Source organism: Calidris pugnax, unplaced genomic scaffold (genome assembly GCF_001431845.1).
Source record: "Calidris pugnax isolate Ruff unplaced genomic scaffold, ASM143184v1 scaffold41, whole genome shotgun sequence".
Taxonomy (NCBI): domain Eukaryota; kingdom Metazoa; phylum Chordata; class Aves; order Charadriiformes; family Scolopacidae; genus Calidris; species Calidris pugnax.
This window is the reverse complement of record NW_015094509.1, coordinates 22,690,295-22,709,847: the sequence shown is the minus strand read 5'-3', so window position 1 is coordinate 22,709,847 and position 19,553 is coordinate 22,690,295. Positions and strand designations below refer to the sequence as shown.

Here is a 19,553-nt window from a genome sequence, read left to right as displayed (position 1 = left end):
GTGTCAGTGCAGAAGGAACCCTATGCTATATGTCTCTTCTAAGAGCAAAGTGGCAGAAGAAACCTTATCCTTCATTATTTGTGGTGTATTCTGCCAGCTAAAGGACTGAGTCAACTTTTTCCCACAGCACTCTCTGTACTTTTGATGTCAGTCTGACTTCTTCTAGCTCACCACACTGAAGCATTCACCGTGACTAATAGCAAAACAACACCCACAGGTTTCACAAAGGAAAATGTTTGTCCTCGCCTAACTCTCTGAGATAAAGTTTTAATCCAGCTGGTCTGGAATGCTGTAACCTCTCATGGCTTTTGTCTGGTACATTTCCATTTGCTCCTGTGTCCCTTCCCTATTTTCTCTCCAGGACAGTTCCTAATTGAGAGTTAAAAAAAATGAAATTTAATGAAAGCAGACTTAAAGAGAATATTGAGTAACATTAGTTATCAATAAAATACTCATTTAACCTTGAGTGATTTGTGCCTTTTACTGTGCCTGAGCTGTGTTCAGCTCAGCTCTGGAGAACAAAGGCTCCTGGGACCTCTTGCCCTGTCCCAAACCATCCTAAGGTTTTCCTTGCAGGTTCATCTATATCTTCATGGGGTCTCTATTTCCTGCGGGCTCCCAAAGTTGTATCAGCACTGGTTTTCAGTGTGGTTAAAGACGCCTGAAATTCTGTATACAATGAAGTCAGACTACAGTCCACCACCTTTATGCTACCCAAGATTTTTTCCATAGAAAGAGCAGGCCTCAGGTGTTCATGTTTACCACCAGATGTTAGCATCAGGGACAATTGAAAAAGTAGGCGATTGTTGGGGTTTTTTAAATTTATTTTTTCAATTTTTTTACTAGGAAAGGACTCTCAAAGTGTCATTGCTAAGTTCTGTCTTTTCTTGATTTTCAGACTGTCATCTTCGTCAACAACAAAACGAGATACTGAAGGAAAAAATAAACACAGGGAATATGAAATTGCTTTCATTTGGATTTTCAGATTACTTTTCCAAAAATAATTTTAAATGGAAGCAAAGCAGCCATAATGGCAAATTTGGACACGTTATATTTTCCTTACTATTTCTGGGCTAGCAAACCTATAGCCTGATCCTGGATCTGTAGATCTACTCTAGTCATCTCACACATCAATCGGCTGTAGATTCAACGGGCAAACTCTGTCTCAAATGGCACCTGTGCAAAATGACAGCCCTGTACAGGTGCAGCTGTGGGAAAAATTTAGCCTTGCCTTTGGCCTTTAGTTAAAAATACTGATAATAAAGTTTAAAGAACCTTTGTTTCCAGCACTGTTTTGCCTTCTTTTTCGGTAAATAGTTTAAAAAAAGAACAGCTGTGGGGGGTGGTTTGTTTGCCAGCAGGTAGAACTGATTAACACAAACAGCTGATCAGCCGAGCTTCCCATCAGAGTAGAAGCAGGCTTTGAAGGGCAAGGGTTGTTTGGAAAAGGACACTCAACACTATGATATCCCTCATTTATTTTTCATTACCAGTATTTTCAATGCTATTTCAGTTAAACCAATTTACTTTCTGATAGTTATTAGTCTCACTCTCACCCAGACTGGAGTGGCTTTCATAAGGCTGTCTTTATTTCTTGATAAAGAGTCCAAGAGTAATTTAAGATCACTACATTTTGCTATTATTACTTTCTTTTTCCATTGCAATACCAAAGGAGAAAGAATTATTTGCAAAATCTTGCTTCTTTCCTCCACCTATGGCCTGATAATTGAGAGGAAAACACACATGACCTGGCCTAACGCAGCTGGGAAGAAAAATGAAAAGGTTCTCTTCCACAGGTTGTTATTAAGCTGCAAAACCCACCAAAGCAGGGTCACCTGTGCACAAATCATTACAATTGCTACTTCCATTGGGAAGAGACATGGAGTACATACCAGGTAATTGCTGGGACGCGCATACATTTGATCAGATGAAAACAGCAATGAGGTATGTCAGAAAAGATGAACTGCTGTCAGCCCTACAAACATAATTATTGCTTGCTCACTTTTGACATCCTACTTTGGATAAGAGCCATTACCTAGAGCAATAAAAACAGCTGTGCAGAACACCACCCCAAACTCATTTAGCAGAAATGCAGACTACCTAACTCTGTTTTCCTTAAAATGTCGTTAAACTCTTTCCAATGCTGCAAAGTAGCGTTGATGATTTTTTTCTTTCTACCATTACTCCTAATCAGTTATATAATCTATTAAGGGAAGTACTAGGAGTTCTTCTGCCTTGGCTATCTTGCATTGACTTAGACAGAACTACTGCGATAATTTGAGGAAAATTTCCAAAAGTGACTTTCTCTTTAGATGTCTTAATTTTAGAGTGTCCAGGCTCACCCTAAACCTCAGTGATGCTCTCAGGCGTTTCCAGACTGGGTGTCACCTGGAATTTTTTGTCACTGGAAAGTTATCTTTGATGTCTGATTCCTTGTCTCCAAACAGTGGTACATCTGAATTGGGAGATAGGTATTTATAATTCAGATATCCATGTATTTAATGCAAGGGAAAAAAAAAATAGCATTTGGTAAGGGTTGGTTCAAAAAAATATGGGATTTAATTTTTATTTTTTATATCTAGGATGTTGTGAGTCTGCTTCCCCATTTCAGATTAATTTATTATAAATCTTTGTTTAGATGCTGTAACTTTTATTAGAAGGAATTTATTTCTCTAGTGGTTTGAAATGGATTGTGGCTTCTATTGAATGTAATTACTTTGGTATTTGCTTTGAATGGTAAATGTGCAGCTTGTAAGGGACTTCACATAAAAATGTGTAGGGACAATTTTAATGTGAGACTGAGCTTCGTGAATCTGAAAAATGGAAGTGCAGAACAGAAAGAGACACTTCACAGCTGCTTTACACTCCCTTCTGAGCACCGAGCAGGGCACTACTGTCACTTCAACTGTTTCTTACCTTACCCTGATTGCCATGGGCTGCATCCAATGTGATTCTCTGTTGTGCCAGGGTTTTTGATGTGTCTTGTTTTTGCTTATTTTTGTGTGTTGTTACAGGATCTACTCCTGGTAGGACAGTGCAGGTAATTTAAAGTAATTCTGTAGTACATGTACTGTGGTTTCAAGGTTACATATATTTAAAGAAGAAAATAGAGATTCCTGTCTGAGTCTTTTACATTTACTTAAATACACAAAATGAGGTGAAATTTTTGGACAATGAAATGATGACATCTAGAAGGTTTGGCTTTAGAATTCTCCTTGTAATTACCCTGCAATGCAGCTGCCTCAGAGTACAGGCAGAGGGTACACAACCAGCACACAGAAAGCACTGAATAGGGGAGGTTATTCACGTCAAAGAACAGGATTGTCCATTCTAAATGGGCACATTTCAGGTACCCATAATAGCATCCTGTGTGCAAAAATGATGACAAAAGAGTGCTGTGCTGCTCAGTGAACAGGAGTTGTGATCACCAGATTTCATTGTGCAGTTCAGGATCAGTTCCTAGATGAGGGTCAGAGAGAGAGTTCAGCAGGCTACCCTGTAGCCATGGAAAACAGTTACTAAAAATTGAAGATCATTTACCCATCTCTGTCCATTCTCCTGTATGCATGGGCTATGACCCTACTACTGACATTGTCCCAGACATGTCTAGTCACTTTAACATCTATAAAAAGAAAAGCACCAGAAAAGGTTACCCAAAGTCCCAGAACAGATTTTTTTCATTTTATTTTTAAATTAAGATTATGCCTGAATGCTAAATTTTAGACAAATTAAAGGGGATTTAGAGGAGATGTGCTGATTATTTGCCATTTTGGGCTGCTTGATGAGCACTAGCAAGGTTATGTATTTGCTTGACCGCTTCTGTGCATCAGTCCAGTTATGTCAGCCCTCATGCGTCTGATATGATATGATATGATTTTCCTGAAAGAACTATTGTACCACACCATGTTGCAAATGTCTTGCCACAGTTGATAGCTGACTTACCAAATTGTATGGTTTGAGCTACCTATGAACAATTTAATCAGACATTCAATTTTCAGCATTTCTAATGGGTTCAATGAGAGGAAGAGCAAGGAGGAAATAGCTATTTTTCTAACAGCAGATTAAACGCTTGTTCTGAATATTAAAGATATATATTTCTGAATTCTGTCTTGAACTAGAACAATTGATTTTATGTAAACATGTCATTGTTCAGAGGGAAAATGGTCTTTGTTTTCTAAGTCATTAGCAGTGCAGGAACAATAAGCATGTTAGAATATTCTGCAAAAGAATGGCAAAAACTGTGTCTAAAGCCAGTTACTCTCATTGAAAGTAATCTAATAATTCTCTGGGGTACCCCTGTGCTTTTGTAGGACCAACCTGCCCTGCAGGCTACAGATTTCATGCACATTAAAGGCCAGACTGTGTCCCTAAGTATGCAGTGAAGTCCTCTACTGCCTGTTCTGGAAGCAGCAAGACCAGAGTTCTTAAAAGGTCTCAGCTCTTCTAGAGACATAAATAAGATCTGAGTATTTGAAGACTCAGCCAATGTTCCCCTGGGAGCTGTGCACATCTGAACAACAAAACTCAGTTCTAAACACAAAATCAGGAGGTGACACTGATACAAATGGATCCTTTCACAGCAGGGAGGGTAAGGCACAGCTCTCAATCATCATAGTCTGTGCTTGACTAAATTTACAGTGACTAAACAATATACCTTTCTCCGTCCCTGTTTTCTCAGGTGTACGGTATATCCCTGTCCTTCAGCAAGCTATGTATATGTAGATCAGATACAAGAGTCAGCACTCACTCCAGCTGTGAGTAGGAGTTAAACAGCTGTTGTACTTGTACATTGGACAATATAGAGGATGAGGGACAGATGAGCTTTCTGGAAAGTCATGGCAACAGTTTGGGCACCTTTGTTGAATAGGTTGGTTTCCAGTAAATGTTGATGAAGAAGCACCAACAATCTAAAACAAACAAAAAACTTCTATCATGGAAATTGGTATTTAGCATTTAGACCCAGGAGAAGCTAGAAGGAGTGAACCTGGGGAATAAAAAAAACTCCTTACAAGGTGATTTAACAATAAGGCAGCAATGATTTCAGTTTAATGAGTTGGCAGCAGTGCCAACTATGAATGTCCACGTGCTTCCTCTCCCTGCGGAGGCTGTGCTGTGAACTCAATCAGACGACTGCTCTAGATAGGAAAATCACTGCCAACGCCAAGTGTTTGTTTTTTAAGTTGGCCAAGTTCCCTGATATAGTTCACAGTATGGTCCCACAAATAATTGATCTGGCACGACAAAGGGGAAGCTGTGCTTAGGGATCAAGGTGGGCAAGAGGCAGTGCAGAAATACAGGTACTAGTTTCGCTGCCAGGAGCTTTGATTCATAAAATCATGGTCTCAGCTGGAGGTAGAGGTTTGTTGCAGCCCAGCAGTGAGAGAATGGTAGAGTCTGTGCTGCCAGATGTTCCTATTCTATACAAAGTAGAGCATTTTGGTCTCAAACCCAACACTGCTCATGCAACCCTCAGTTCATTCCTGGTGATAAATTCTTATAAAAGCGTAAGTTATTTTCCCTCAAAGTAACCTAAGCAAGAGGGTGATGGAGAAGGGAGAGAGGGCAATGGGGTTTCTGAGACATTTTAGTTACAAAAGCCAATCTTGCTGTGAGCTGCTATTTTTAGTTAAACAACTAATGATGAATCAAAATGCTTCTCCAAACCTAATTAACCAATAATAATTACCATAGCAACCAGTTCTTTATGTGGTACATGCTGAAAACACTCTTAAAGAAGCACAACAGCTTTACTTTCCCAGTTTTCCCAAAACAGACAAGTACTCTAATCCATTGCTGAAGACAATCCAAAATTAGAAAGCGAAATAGGAAAATAATTAAATAATTTCCCACAGGCTCATTTCAGGAATTAATGAAATTCCTGCTTGTTAGGACTGATCTGCCTTGAGAATGTCCGACTGCAGATTACACTGAAAACCATTTCTTTACTCTCCAGATGTGTTTTAGTGAGATCAGCCCCAGCACTGCTCTGTTTCTATGCAGCAGAACAAACCTGCTGAAGAGGTTAATAATAGGTTTATTTTTGCAGAGCACACTAGGGTTTCTTTTTGCACTTGAGGGAGTAACAAACAAGTTCAGTGTCCTCCTGGATTTTAGAGTTGTTTCTAAACTTTTTCAGCTTTCTCTCCTCCAACTCCACTGTGCTTTCCACTTCAGCGTATGCCACCATTGATTCAACTATCCATCACGAAGATTGTCTGTGGTAATTGCTGTCTTTTAGGGCTAGCTATCAATCAACATTTTTCCAATCTGTTGGGTTTGTTGAATGTTTGCAAGAATTCACTTTTCCGCAGTTTATAGGCTCTTTGGAAATGTTGAACTTAATCACTACACACACCATAATTGTCTATTACTGGTAGGTCTTAGAGAGCACTAAATTATGAGACTCTACAACTGGCCTTATGGCTTTATGTAATTGTCCCCGATGGACAACTACGCCTTTTCAAAGAGGAAACTTGTGGCAAAATTAAAACACACTTCAGTTATGATTGTTGAAGTTTTAAAATTTCTGACATTTGCAAACCCTTCTCTAACTCCCAGTTGTTTATAAACTCACAGGAATCTGTGTAAACTCCAAATCAAGGCAAACTCAATTAGGTGCTCTTAAGAGCAAAAGTGCCTACAAATCACTGCTGTTATGCTTAGCTCAGCTCTGCTCTCATTAACTCACCTGTACCCTTCAGAAATTCCAGTTTCCTGAACTACATTCTATTCGGTCTTGATAAGCTGCTTGTGGTTCACCTACCACTTTGCAAGGGACTTGCGAGCTACTTCACTGTGTTTTCAGTGAATTCTGCTTTTCCTGTCCTCTTACATTACTATACTGCGTGTACTTTGACTGATGTTTCTTCCTGACCACCTGTGGCAAGTGCCTTTTAACTGTTTCGTTGCCTGAGATCTGGTGGTTCCCAAATCTACTCAAAATGCTACCTTGGTTTCAGTTGTCTTGGCTAAGCCAATTTTGTACGAGTGACAGATAAAATGAAATTATTTGAATCATTGTGTACTGTCAAATTTAAACTTAGCTTTCTTGTCTGACCTGCATTCATTCCTTTTATTGCCTTTGTTTTTGGCTAGTTTTCATATTGATTTTGCAAAGGCCTCTGAGGTGCCTGTATAAAGGACACTTTATAAATGCAAATTTATTTGACAAGCAATTTCTCTGTGAACTAAGTTCTTAATCACTTCCTATGAGAAATATGGTAAACAGACTTTAGGAGTAAAAATTTTAATGGCTGCATCTAACTACCTGCCTGATCTTGTCAAGTAACTTTAGCTCTGTTCATCCTATTATACGATTATGTGCACCTGCAGGTTCAGCAGGGACAGTGCTGATCCTGTTACACAGATATTCCCAAGCAGCATGGTGATGGGTACTTCTTTTTTGCATTTTATAATATTTGAGAAGAAGACCTCCCCAGATACCTGTTTAACATCAAAACATATCACTCATGGCTTTTTAAGATCACTTGCTGTCTCTGCTACAGTTGCTTATATGAGTGCTGTGCAAGGTACAAATAGACTAAAGAGCTTATAAATGTTGTGAAAAGATTTATTTTTTTCCACGATATGCCTCAGATTTCCTACTGTGTAAGCATTGATTATTTTCAGGCGCGTCAAAAAGATATGAAACAGGATACGTCTTATAAAGTCAAAGTCTTCCCTGGCTTGTTGCCCTGATAGGCAGTAGAAAATCCTGCAAGACTTATGCAATTGGCCACAGTAAGCTATAGGAGAAAGGAACAGCAATGAGAGACTCAGGTCTTCTATGTCTTTTTTATTCATTTATTAACAAGAGCCACAGATTAGTATCCTCGCAAGACATAGTGCTTTACTCTTTAGATTGGTTTCAGACTACTATGTGTAAAAAAAGCCTCTGAGTAAGCTGTTGCTTTACCTGTAACATGTTCTCCATAATTCCCTTTGTCCAAATCAAATTATGTGCTCGTGAAATCTAATTGAAGACCAAATTCTACTGCATTTGCTCTAAGGAGATCTGCTGAAGTGAGTGGCACTAGTCCTGAGCATTAGCAGGGGTGGGTGACTGCCCTGGGCTCATGAGGAACTTGCAATCAAATTTGCAAGCAAACGAGAGCACCCTGCCACTACCTTCACTGTTGAAATGCACATTCCAAATGCTCTGAAAGGCTTTTCTTTTTTTCACCCTATACTCTAGCTTTCCTAGTATGTGAGCATTGATTATCTTCAAGTCAGTCAAGAAGCTATGAAATGTTGATTCCTCCAGCCACCCACAGCTGATTTCAGTTGTCCTGTTGAACAACATGATTCTGAACTCATCTTATCTCACATCAGCTCATTACATGCCTCTTAGTAGCCTGACCAGAAAGGAGTTATCTCATGGACTGAATTACTGTATTCTCTGTTTTATCTTGGAGCAAAGGCAGAAAATGTCTGGGGGCAGCAGGCTGGTCCAGGGCACCTCATCTCCAGTAAAACAGGGTAAAGGAGATAGCAGGGAAAAAGCAATAAGCACAGAGGTAGAATAGTGACAAATGCAGTGAGACTACATTGTCTCAAATCTCCCCCTTTTAAAAAGTAAAAGGCTGAGAGGAGTAATGTTATAAGTCAGTGAAATCAGGAATGGTGAGAGGAAGAAGAATTGGGAATGATTAGTCACTTTTCCTCATATTGAAAGTGTGATGAGGTACTCAAAGAAATGATAAGGCTGCAAATTAAAGCAAACAAAAGGAAACATTTTTATCACAAAGTACCTAATTAAATTGTAGAAATCTTTGTCATTGAATGCCATAGAAGCCAAAAGTAAAATTAACTTCAAAAAAGCATCAGAAAATGTTATGCAGACAGAATATAGCACCTCCAGCTCAGAGGGTCTGTAAAGCACAGGATCCTGGAAGCCAGGAAGATGCAAGGATCATGCTAATCATGCAATATTTCTCACAAGCTTTGGCTAGACATCTGTTACTGGCAAAGGTTAGACAGAACTTCAGTTGGAGCCAGCATTCTTATCTAATCATGGCATATAAATTGTAAATCAATTCGCTGTACTATCGTAGAACAATACTCCTAATTCAGAAATACGGGAATATATGAAGTCCTTGTTTCTGCCAGATGCATTTGGTTTGATATCAAATCTCACTTTCAGACCTATGTGAATGTGAGGAGCAAGACCTGCAGATCTGAGGCACAGCATCACAATGAGATTAGGGGGTTTTTCTGAGTGTTTTCTCTCTTCTATTAGGACAAACACTTTGATTTTAGGGAGACTGATTATCAGGTAACACTACAAAACGCAACCTCTAGCCCACAATGTTCCACGACCACAAATTGCTGGAGTGTTCAAGACTGTTTTGGCAAAATATCACTGGATGCTTTCTTTATTCTTGTACTCTGTCTACTGTTTTATCCTTGCACTCCTACTTAGGCTCTGTTCTCTCCTGAAACAGGATCCTGACTGATGAACACTTGATCTGTCCTGCCATGGCTGTTCTGATGTTGGCGTGATCCTGTAGGTATCACCCATAGCTTTATGGCCCATACCTGTCAGAGCATGGGTGGCTCTGCTGGGCAGGTGATGTGGTCACAGGGTAATATAGCCCCCACCCTGTTCCCCAGCTGGTTTCCTATAGGGAGAGAGGTGTGATCCTGCAAGGCAGGGCTCACCCAGCAAGGCCTTGTGGGCGCAGTGACTGTGACTGGACCTTGGCAGGAAGACGGGGAGCTGCAGTTTGCAGATTTTGAGCTGGTTCTTTAGCTAAGGTAGCAGTCAGAGCAGTTTCACCCTACATGCTGCATTTGAGGAATGTTAATGACTTCTGGACTCATATTTCACTCCTGACCCTCTCACAAGTTAAAAAAAGGCAGGATGAAGTGCAAACTGAGAGGAGTTCACATGACGTTGCAACCTATAACAGGGATGAAGTATTGGATAAAGTGGCTGAAACTGCAGGTCTGTGTTGTGTCTCTAGTGCGTTTCTTAGTCTCCCAAACAATCCTCACTTCAGTGGTGTTGATTGTGCCCTACCTTCCAAACATACAGAGCACAAAGAGGTATCAATGAAAGACAAATAAGCCACTGAAATTTACACTGGCCAAGGATCCGCTTCCATTTGGCTAAGTTCATATTGCAAAGGAAGAAGCTGTGATGCACGTTCTACAAGGAAAAAGAACATGGCTCTTACGTAGGCATCAGTGAAGAACGGGTCTGTGTGCACAGTCACAGGCTATGCAAGCATTTGGTTGTCCTGTCACCTTCCCCTGTTGAATGGTTCAGGATTCCCATTGTGTAAGCTTGTGTTTTGGCACCAGCTGAAAACGAATATATTTAATTTGGTCAATAATAAAGGAATAACTATTATCACTGATATTAATTCTTAGCTAACTGACACTCTTTGTTTTCCTGAATATGGCTTTGTTCTCAAACTAAGCCATGGAACAAATCACAAAGTTGCTTGTACAGAAGAGGCAGTGCAAAAACAAATTGTTAATTATGTTTGTAATCATTCCTGACTAGAGCTCTGTGAGTCAGTTCTTGGAAGCATCGTTTGTGGTTCAACTAGAGTTTAATGCCCCCAAATACTGCATATTTCTTCCTCAAGGCAGAGAATTTTGCACGTTTGATGCTTCTAATTAAGATCCAAGAGATTCTTTTATGTAAACTTTCCTAACAGTTTAGTTTTACTGCCTACATGACTGCAGAGCAGTTATTCCCTCTCTCTCTCTCTTTCTCTTTTTAAACAGATATTTTTGCTTCTGTTGTCTGATCAAATCCTATTTGTTGTTCATTGCAGATAGCGGCTCAGGCAGTGTTATTTATGTGTATGAACACCGCAGGAATCTTCATTAGCTACCTATCAGACAGAGCACAACGTCAAGCCTTCCTGGAGACCAGAAGATGTGTAGAAGCCAGACTGAGACTAGAGACAGAAAATCAGCGACAGGTATTGGAGAAACAATCCTATTTTTGAATTAACTGGAATTGATAATAGGACATGACCAGGCTTTTGTAGCCTTACTGACTCCAATGTGATTCTACCTGATTTGTGCAGGTTAAGTGAGTTTCATGCTGTTATTTTGCTGGTGTGTATTGATCTGATATGACATCTTAAAGATTTTTGCTGGGAAAAAGGATGAATAGAGAATGGCTATTCATTGTCCTTTCCCATACAAGAAGAGGAGGCAACTGGCAGGTGTTTAAAAATGGTTCTTTAGGCAAGAGGCGGTAAACTGGGGAACTTGATGTTTCAGACTATTGTAGATACTCAGACTTGTATCAGTCAAGTGAACTCTAAGAAAGTTCATGAAAGTGAACTCTATCTAGACAGAGAAAATGTCTCTAGATAGAGAAAATGTCACCTCTGGCTCATTGATGAATTTTTGGAGCTGGGAGGCCACTGTAGGGAAGTGTCACTGTGCTTTCCTTGCTCTTATACTGTTCCCTAAAAATTACCTTTTGGCCAATAGCATAATGGGTTAGGTGAGCTTTTGGCTCAAGCAGGCATGGTTGTTCTTAGATGCATCATCTTTTCCATCCAGAATAAGAAGCATTGAATATAAAGAAGCTTGCTGCTTATTATTTTGTATCAAGGGAGCAGAAAGAAGATGTACCATGCTATATATATTTTGCATTCCCTCTGAAATATCAGAAAGTTCACCTGCTGTTTAAAAACTATATTCAAATCAAAATACAACCTGTATACATATATATTTATATATGTTACCCTGCTATTTCATTCTCAAATGAATTTAGCTGTTCATTTTGTCCTGTTGTATAAGTATGTATATTTCTTCTCAATTTTATTTCATTTACTCCTTGAAAGCCATGCTTTTATAAAGAGGCCTAGGAAGATGTCATATTCTAAGCTTTGCTAACTAATGACTCAGTATGAATGCATGACTGTGCTGAGTAATGTAAGTTACCTATGCCAGAACACCTCTCCGTTGCCGACTGAAGAAGCTTTGAGGGATGCTGTATAGGATGCTCTGTTCTCATTTTACCTCTTAGACCACATTTTTAGGGCTTTCATTTTTTTTGTGAGTTTGAGGTGTGGTTTTTTCCCCATTTTTCTTGTTGTCTAATCTTTTATAAACTAATATTTTGTAAGCTTTATTTGATCATTGTTTTGTAAAAATGTTTATAAAACATTAGCAAAAGTTCCCCCTCCTCCAGGTGATTCTGAGGATTTTCCATTAGAATTATTTTATTTTCTCATAAAAAATGATTTTTTATGAAGAGAGCATTTTTTTGAGAAATTAAATTTTGCTGAAATTTTATTTCCTATTAGGAAAACAAAGACAGATGAGTGTTTCCATTTGGTGAGGGGGGAAATGAAGGTTGCATCTGAAATATTTGTTTTTAATCAGTCAATGTTGAACTGTGCATTTTGTCTTGGCCCAGTGCTTTGCAAGGCTTTAGGACTGTGCTGTCCCCTAAAGGCAGAACTTCCTGGAGAGTTACCTCACTACAGTTGACACTCCCCTATAACCAAACAAAGTAGTGTGTCATTGACATCATATGACTGGAAATGCATAAGGGAAAATTCATTCAGGCCAACGAAAATGCCCACAAGAGAAACAGACACACAACAGGATACCAAATGAAAAATCTCTTCTAAAACATAGTGCATGAGGAAAGAACCAAAAATCTAGGAACAAAGCATTTTGAAATATTTCCAATTAGTTTAGGTAGACCTTTGAAGCTGTGTTACTGTTCACACCTATAAATATATATGTATATATAATACATGTAATAGACTTTTCAACTTTTCATTTGTATTTGGGACAACAACAATGACAAAATATTCCAATATGGAATGGCTTGAGCAATGGAGATCATTTTCGTCAGTTTTCTCCCTCTTTTTCTTCTGAAGTAGTGGCTCATTTAAACAATTTCTAAACATATCTTCTTTAAGAGGACTGGCAACATCACATTTTAGGTGACAGCTTTTCTTCAGCAGCTTCTTTATGCTCAGTTGATCAGTATCCGCAGGCAATAATTCAGTGACTGCTAGCCTGCTAACATTTTTCTATCTTGAAGACATATATGTCATGATATAGGGGATCTGTAGTTCACATGAATGTAAAAACAATATTACCTGTTAATGCATATCATATTTTCAAAAGTAAGGATAAAATCCTGATAAAGTTCAATAAATTCATTTTATGACTTTCTAGAAAATAGCTCTGTTATATGAAGCGGGGGAGAAAAGGGGATAAAATATGTGCAGGCCAATAGTTGTGATGTGGCTTCTGAAAATTTCTAAAAATATGGCTGAGGAGCTAAAACTGTGCAGAGAAAGTAGAGGAATAATTATGTGTGTAATTCCTCCAGATAATAATTCCAGGAATTCCAGATTTTGTTCCACTTTGTTTTTTCTGTTCCACTTCTCATAAACTGTCTAAACTTAAAGTTTCTTACAGCGGGGTCAAGCTTTTTTGTGCCTTTCAGTGGTGGTATTGATGCTTTTTATAGTAGTAGGTGACATATTAAAATCTCTCAAGGTTTCTTTCTACCCTACACAGCTTTCACTTCTTAAACTGAAAATAATAGTTAATTACAATGGGTAATTGTATTGACATATCATATGTGTGACTCTTCATATGAAGTACAACAGCTTGCCAGATAGGTCCCATAGGGTCTGGTTTTGTCCTTACTTAGTTTAAACCAGAAGACCAGTAAAATTAAAGTAAGAAAAACAATGTGAGTTTAAAAAGTGCAACAAGGAATGGTATGCTCTTCCATAAGCAACTGAAGAATTAGAGTCCAATTTTTTTAAAATTATGAAGGTTATATAAATGCTTCAGATATACTTCTGTTCATTACTGTGCATTCTTAAATCAAGTTTCTATACTCTCAAAATGACCCTTCCGATTTCTCAGTATCCCTTAGATTTGTCATCTCTAATCATCCATCATTCTAATAACTATAAATGCTATTGCTATCATTATGCAGTATTGTGTAATGCCTAAAAGAGCTGGTCATGGAAAGTCACCCGGTTTTGAGCCAAACATTTTATAATCTATGTTTTAGAGACAAGCAAGAGGTACCATCAGACATGTGGAGCTGATAAGTAAGGGTCTTTTGGGGTTTCAGAGATTTTTAAGAATCCCCTAATGAATGCAGATTTTCTGGATTACTGATATAAAGTTTCTGTCACCTTCTGGATTGTAGTGGAAAGCAACAAATGGTTCTGTATTTCCTGATACATTTCATATAGATAAGCAGAATTTTTTTCAGGGAAAGCAGTTTCATTCATTCATTTGCCATCATATTTTTTTGTAGAACGCAATAAAAATAGAAGGCAAAACCACCAAAATCCCCCAGGGGGAAAAAATCTTTCTTTGTTGTTGTTTGTGCTACTTCAAGCTGAAATTTGGACAGTTTGTTTCCCAGATGTCGTTATTTTCTAGAAGTCAATGACCTCTTCCTTTTGCAGGGTTTTCACCATTTAAGGACTCCTTGTTCTATTTCAGCATTGCTACGGGGGTTTCCAGTTTGACAGTCAAAGCCATTTTGCTCTGTTGAAATATCTGTGTGCCATGTCTCAGCTGAATATCTGTAAATCTGAATTAGCTCCATTGCTCATTGTCCACAGAAAATACCCTCAGATGCAAGTTCAGCTTTTACACTAATTGCAATTCATTCTCTTACTGCACAGGAAGGAAGAGGGTGAAATGCAGACCTCTATGATAGAAAAGACTTTAGGAGCATGGCCAAAGTTTTTCAAAGCTTTATAGTGACTTAATTTCCAGTTTCCGTGTTTCCAAAACTATACATCTTTTTTCATTCTTCCTCCCCCATCACCATTTACTCTCAGCAAGACTTTTGAGTAAAATTTCAAAAAGTTTTTCAAAAACTTATGACTTTTAGCCCTGTTTTGAAAAGTGACTAATTCATCAAGGATCTGATTTTTTAAAATTATTTATTTTATTTTATTTTTAAGCACCTAGGGTTTTTAATAAGTAAAAATTAGCATTTTTAATTACAAGGAATTTTTTAACTCTAATCACTCTATTAATTAAATGAACAGTACTGTGGATACAAAGGAGAATTACTCCAGCGGTCATTGTCAGTGATGTTTATACACTTAACTGTATAGTATTACCTGCGTGACATCATTGGGAAATCCTAGCATTCCATTAAGCTGAGGGAACCTCTGTGTCCACTTCTTTTCCAATTTTCTTTACAAAACTGGAATTTTGGTGAAGATCTAGAATATCTCAGAGCTTGGCTTAGTTAAATGAGACTCAACTGCAGATGAGTACCAGAAAAGCTGTATCACAGAAAGACAGAAATATCAGAGAAGAAAGCTAGAGAAGGTAGCACAGTCAAAACAATGTGTTGTAAAAATATTTATTAACGTAAATATTTTATAATGAAATATAGTTAGCTGTTTGTGCTTAATATACGCAGTTATATCAACCAACCAAAAATGGCAGCCATAAAATGTCTTCCAGTTTTCTTTTTAACACATTGTAATTATGAATAAACAGCAAGCATGAGGTTCTCCATTTTCTTAATTCCATTTTTTTCCAAGAATGTCTTCACTTTCCACTACCTCTTGGAAATTTTGGGTCAATATTGTGATTTAATATCTATGTGTTTCAAAAAGGTGGGCACCCAGTGCTGTATTTTTTTCATAACCACTTCAAAAACGCTGTCTTCCTTTTTAACCTTGATTTTATTGTGAAAACACAGCAGGTAATTCTGCTTTCATCACATCTGGGCAATGAAAACAGAAAGTATAACTTACTTTCTTAATTAGGTACTGCAAAACTTTCAAAAAACAATGAATTAATCATTTCCCTCATTGCGAAAATGCTGTGAAATTGCCCTCAGTGAAGAGCAGAAACCTGCATTAAATTTCTTTTTCACTTCTATTTCTCATCATACAAAATCCCTACATTTTAAATGAATGACATATTAAATCCAGATGCATATTGAAATTATGACTTTATGCAGAACTGAATTTATAATATATCTCTGTTGTCCTCACTTGCTCTTTTCCCAGTAATTCATCTTTGCTTGAAATTTGTCTAACATTTTAAACCCTCAAATATTACCACTTAATTATAAAGAGTCTCTCAGACAGCTCTGTTGCTCCACCACACATAGATATGCAAAGTTATACTTATCTGAAAACAATTATTGTGCAAGGAGTTTAATATTTGACTTAAAAAATTTCTTATGACTGAAGCTGGAAATGGATGCTTAAAATAACTAGGAAGGGAACAGCACAGAAGTAGCTAAATGGCTTTAAAAATCAGTCCAGCACTTACCTCTTAAGGTAATCAGTATGTAATAAGATCACAACCTTACAGGACTGCTATTGTACTCATAACTCAGAGACTTCTCCTATGTGACGGCCTCACTGTTACTCTCCATCCAAGACCTCTCTGGACCAATGAGACTACTGAATTCTGAGTAAAGTAATAGGGAAATATGGGTGGGAGGCTACTTTCAAACTAAGCAAAGTTGTTGGACTGTGTCCTACTAATGTGAACAACCTGTGGATTGGACTAGTGTTCAAAAAAGATAACACAAATCCTCTCTGAAACATTTCATTTGGGTTATTTATGGTAGATTTAGAGCACCTGATGGCATCTTATGAAAGAGGCATCTTCTCTGCAGTTGTTTGAGATGACAGGTCAGATCAGCCCAGATCTGTGTGATGCTTATATTCATCCTCTGGTGAGGTGTTTGCTCTTGCTCTCTCTGTAGCAGGTTCTGCATCATTCATGAAAAGAAAACTCCCCACCTGCCGCACGGAGCTCATAGCAAAGCTGCGCTGCCACTGCTGGGCTAAGCTATTGGGAGGGACTAGGACTCAAATCAGAAAGAAATCCTCCAGTTTTTAAGCCCTGAGAAGCCAAAAAGAGGAAATTATTCTACTTTAACCCTACATTTGTTCAGTGTCAGTGGAGTTAGCTAGTGCTAGAAGGTACTAAAGCCACAATGCATTAGTATCTTTAGCTGTATTTTTAACATCCACCCTCCAAGACTGTCTTTAGCAAGCAGACCTCTTTCTCTGCAGGCATCATCTCAAATCCCACCAAGAGAAGTCCTCTTACATGGAAATAAAACTCCTTTCAATATTTTTCCTAAGCCTTATGATTATTTTCTTGGGTGTCCAGCACACTGGCAGAGGAGATGGAGGTGAAGGCTAGAAGAAGGAACAATTAAGACAGAGAGTCGGTAGGGAACAACCTGTGTCTGCCTCTTGTCTTGCAAGGAGTACTCAGGTGAGAGGGTCATACCTGGTCTACCCAGCTTCTGGGTATGTTTTCAATCCAGGTGGATTGAAGATAGGCATCTGCATGTGTAGTTATGGGTTTGGTCAGATTATTGGGGAACAAGAAGAAAAACCTTTTCTTCATTAAATGGTCTAATGAGAAGAGCCCTCTGTGAGAACACCCTAGCAGATATTTCCTGCCTGCAAGTCCTGCCACTGGCTTACTGGACACCTACTCTCCAGCTAATCTCTTTCTCATAGGGGATTCCACAAATATAATTAAAGTTCATTTTGACAGTTAAAACAGTTTGAATACTATTTTATTCAATTTCCACAAAGGATTTGAGCTCAATCACTCTAAAGAACCATTTGCCCAGGTGAGAAAGGTTATTTCCTGGGTATGAATACACATTCTACTTTTTCCAGTGTAGATATGAAGGCTGTAGAAGGAGAAGACACTCCTTACTCTTCAGAACAGTGTGCAGTTGGTATATTTAGTCTCTCCTGCCTGTTATTTGTGGAAAAAACTGTAATCCTGTCTTAATCTCTTTTTCCATTAGAAAACTGTTCTGTTTTACCATTTCGCTTATTCCTCTACTTCCAGAGGATTTTTTTCACACTTTCCTCTGCAACAATCTCTATTTCCCACAGCTTTAAGAAGCTCTCTGCAGATTGATGAACTCTGTCGTTCGATGGTTTGTTTTTTTTAAAAAAAAGAAGCTTACATGTTGTGTAGGTTTTATCAAGCTCTTACAGATCTAGATTTTAATCAACCATCAGGACTTTGCAGCCTCTAAACTAAGAGCAGATTGGACTGGGATTGGAAAGGACACTTTAAGAGGGTTAAACACTATAAAGTCATCTTTTTTTACACTGGTGCTAAGAATATGAAAATCCCTCTAAATTGCTACGAAAATAAAGTTCAGATTTCATTTTAAAAAAGAGTAATCTGAATTTTAAAGATCACATCACCTTCTTTTTTCATTGTAAAAGTATTTTACAATGCTTCATAAATAAAAATTATGATCACAATAATTGAGATCTTATTTTTAAAGAGCAAACAATAACCTCACAGTTAAAAATTCTGTGTAAACCTCTGGTTAGATATTGCATTTTGGTCAGGTTTTTTTTTTTCTTTATATGAAACAATCTATTGAATGTGAGGTATTCAGAGAAGTTTCATATAGAGTTTCTTTTATCGTGGTGCCTTTCTCTAAAGTACCACAATTCCAATAGAAATTTGTTCTCTGTGTTGCTCCTTTGTTACTTAGAGGATCAAACTCAAAGTAAAACATACTGGTTAATCCAACAAGCAAAAAAATATGCAGAGTTATATTGTTCTTCACAATCCATGTCTATATTGTGATTCAGTAGATGACCTGTGTCCTAAATCCAATGACAGTTTTTCCTCCTTTTTGGGGTGGAGGAAAGCAATCTTTACATGCACTTATGCTTTTGTAGATACCAGGGAGCACATCACAGGACTGGTGTATACATTTTCTATATCTTCTTGTCTCAAAACACCCCATCTACTTAACCCAATTGCAGTAGAAAACACAACGTTTTGCATGTCAGATTTTAGATGTTGTTCCTTCACATTTGCTGTTGATGTTTGTTTCTTATTGTCAGAAGATAACCCCCACATTTTGCTTTCAAGTAGAAATCTAATATCAAGATAAAAACCATCCTCTGCCTTCTGTTCCATTCCTTGCAAATGTAAAGTAGTCACAGGGACTCAAACAGAATTATGAGATTTACAGCCAGTACTAAAGAAATGGGAATCTGACCCTGAACTGCAATTTATACAGGGGAAAAAAAATCCCAAAGAGTGTCAGGACTTCAGGCATGGGAGCTTTCCCAAGAATAAAAAGGTGAGAAGGAAACCTCTATTCCCTCTCCCTAGTAGGATTCACTAGTGATAAAACTACTTTCTGAAAAATCTGTATTTTTTTTCATCTCTAAACCAGGCTGTTCAAATGCTGTGCTGATCGATAGTGAATGGGACTGATAGCTTGTTGGTCAGCCCCCTACAGCGATGAGACACTTCTGCCAACTGGTCTGAAGTACAGTCATCTTGCTTAAATAAAGAACTCCAGGGTCCAAATTCAGCAGACTAGTACATTTCCTGAGCTCTGAATATACTTACTCATTTTAAGGTCATTTTTCTTTCTTGTTCAAGATTAGAACTTTTAGGGTACTAAAGCAAGTTTATACTAGCTTTCCTGAAATAAATGTAAGAGGACTCTAAAAATGTGCTTACAAGCTTCACAATTAGTAGAGAGACTCTGTGGTCCAGATAATGGTTTTGAATTATCTGACCATGAA

The 19,553-nt window shown here is 38.0% G+C and overlaps 1 protein-coding gene across 2 annotated transcripts in view; it reads left to right on the top strand.

Moving 5' to 3' along the window:
• The window catches only part of ADCY8 (adenylate cyclase 8 (brain)), a 123,462-nt gene that overhangs the window by 18,052 nt on the left and 85,857 nt on the right, over positions 1–19,553 (top strand). For both annotated transcript variants that reach the window (XM_014965492.1, XM_014965491.1), the window contains exon 2: positions 10,788–10,937. In XM_014965492.1, the coding sequence (XP_014820978.1) occupies positions 10,788–10,937 (150 nt within the window). The remainder of the gene's footprint in view (positions 1–10,787; positions 10,938–19,553) is intronic.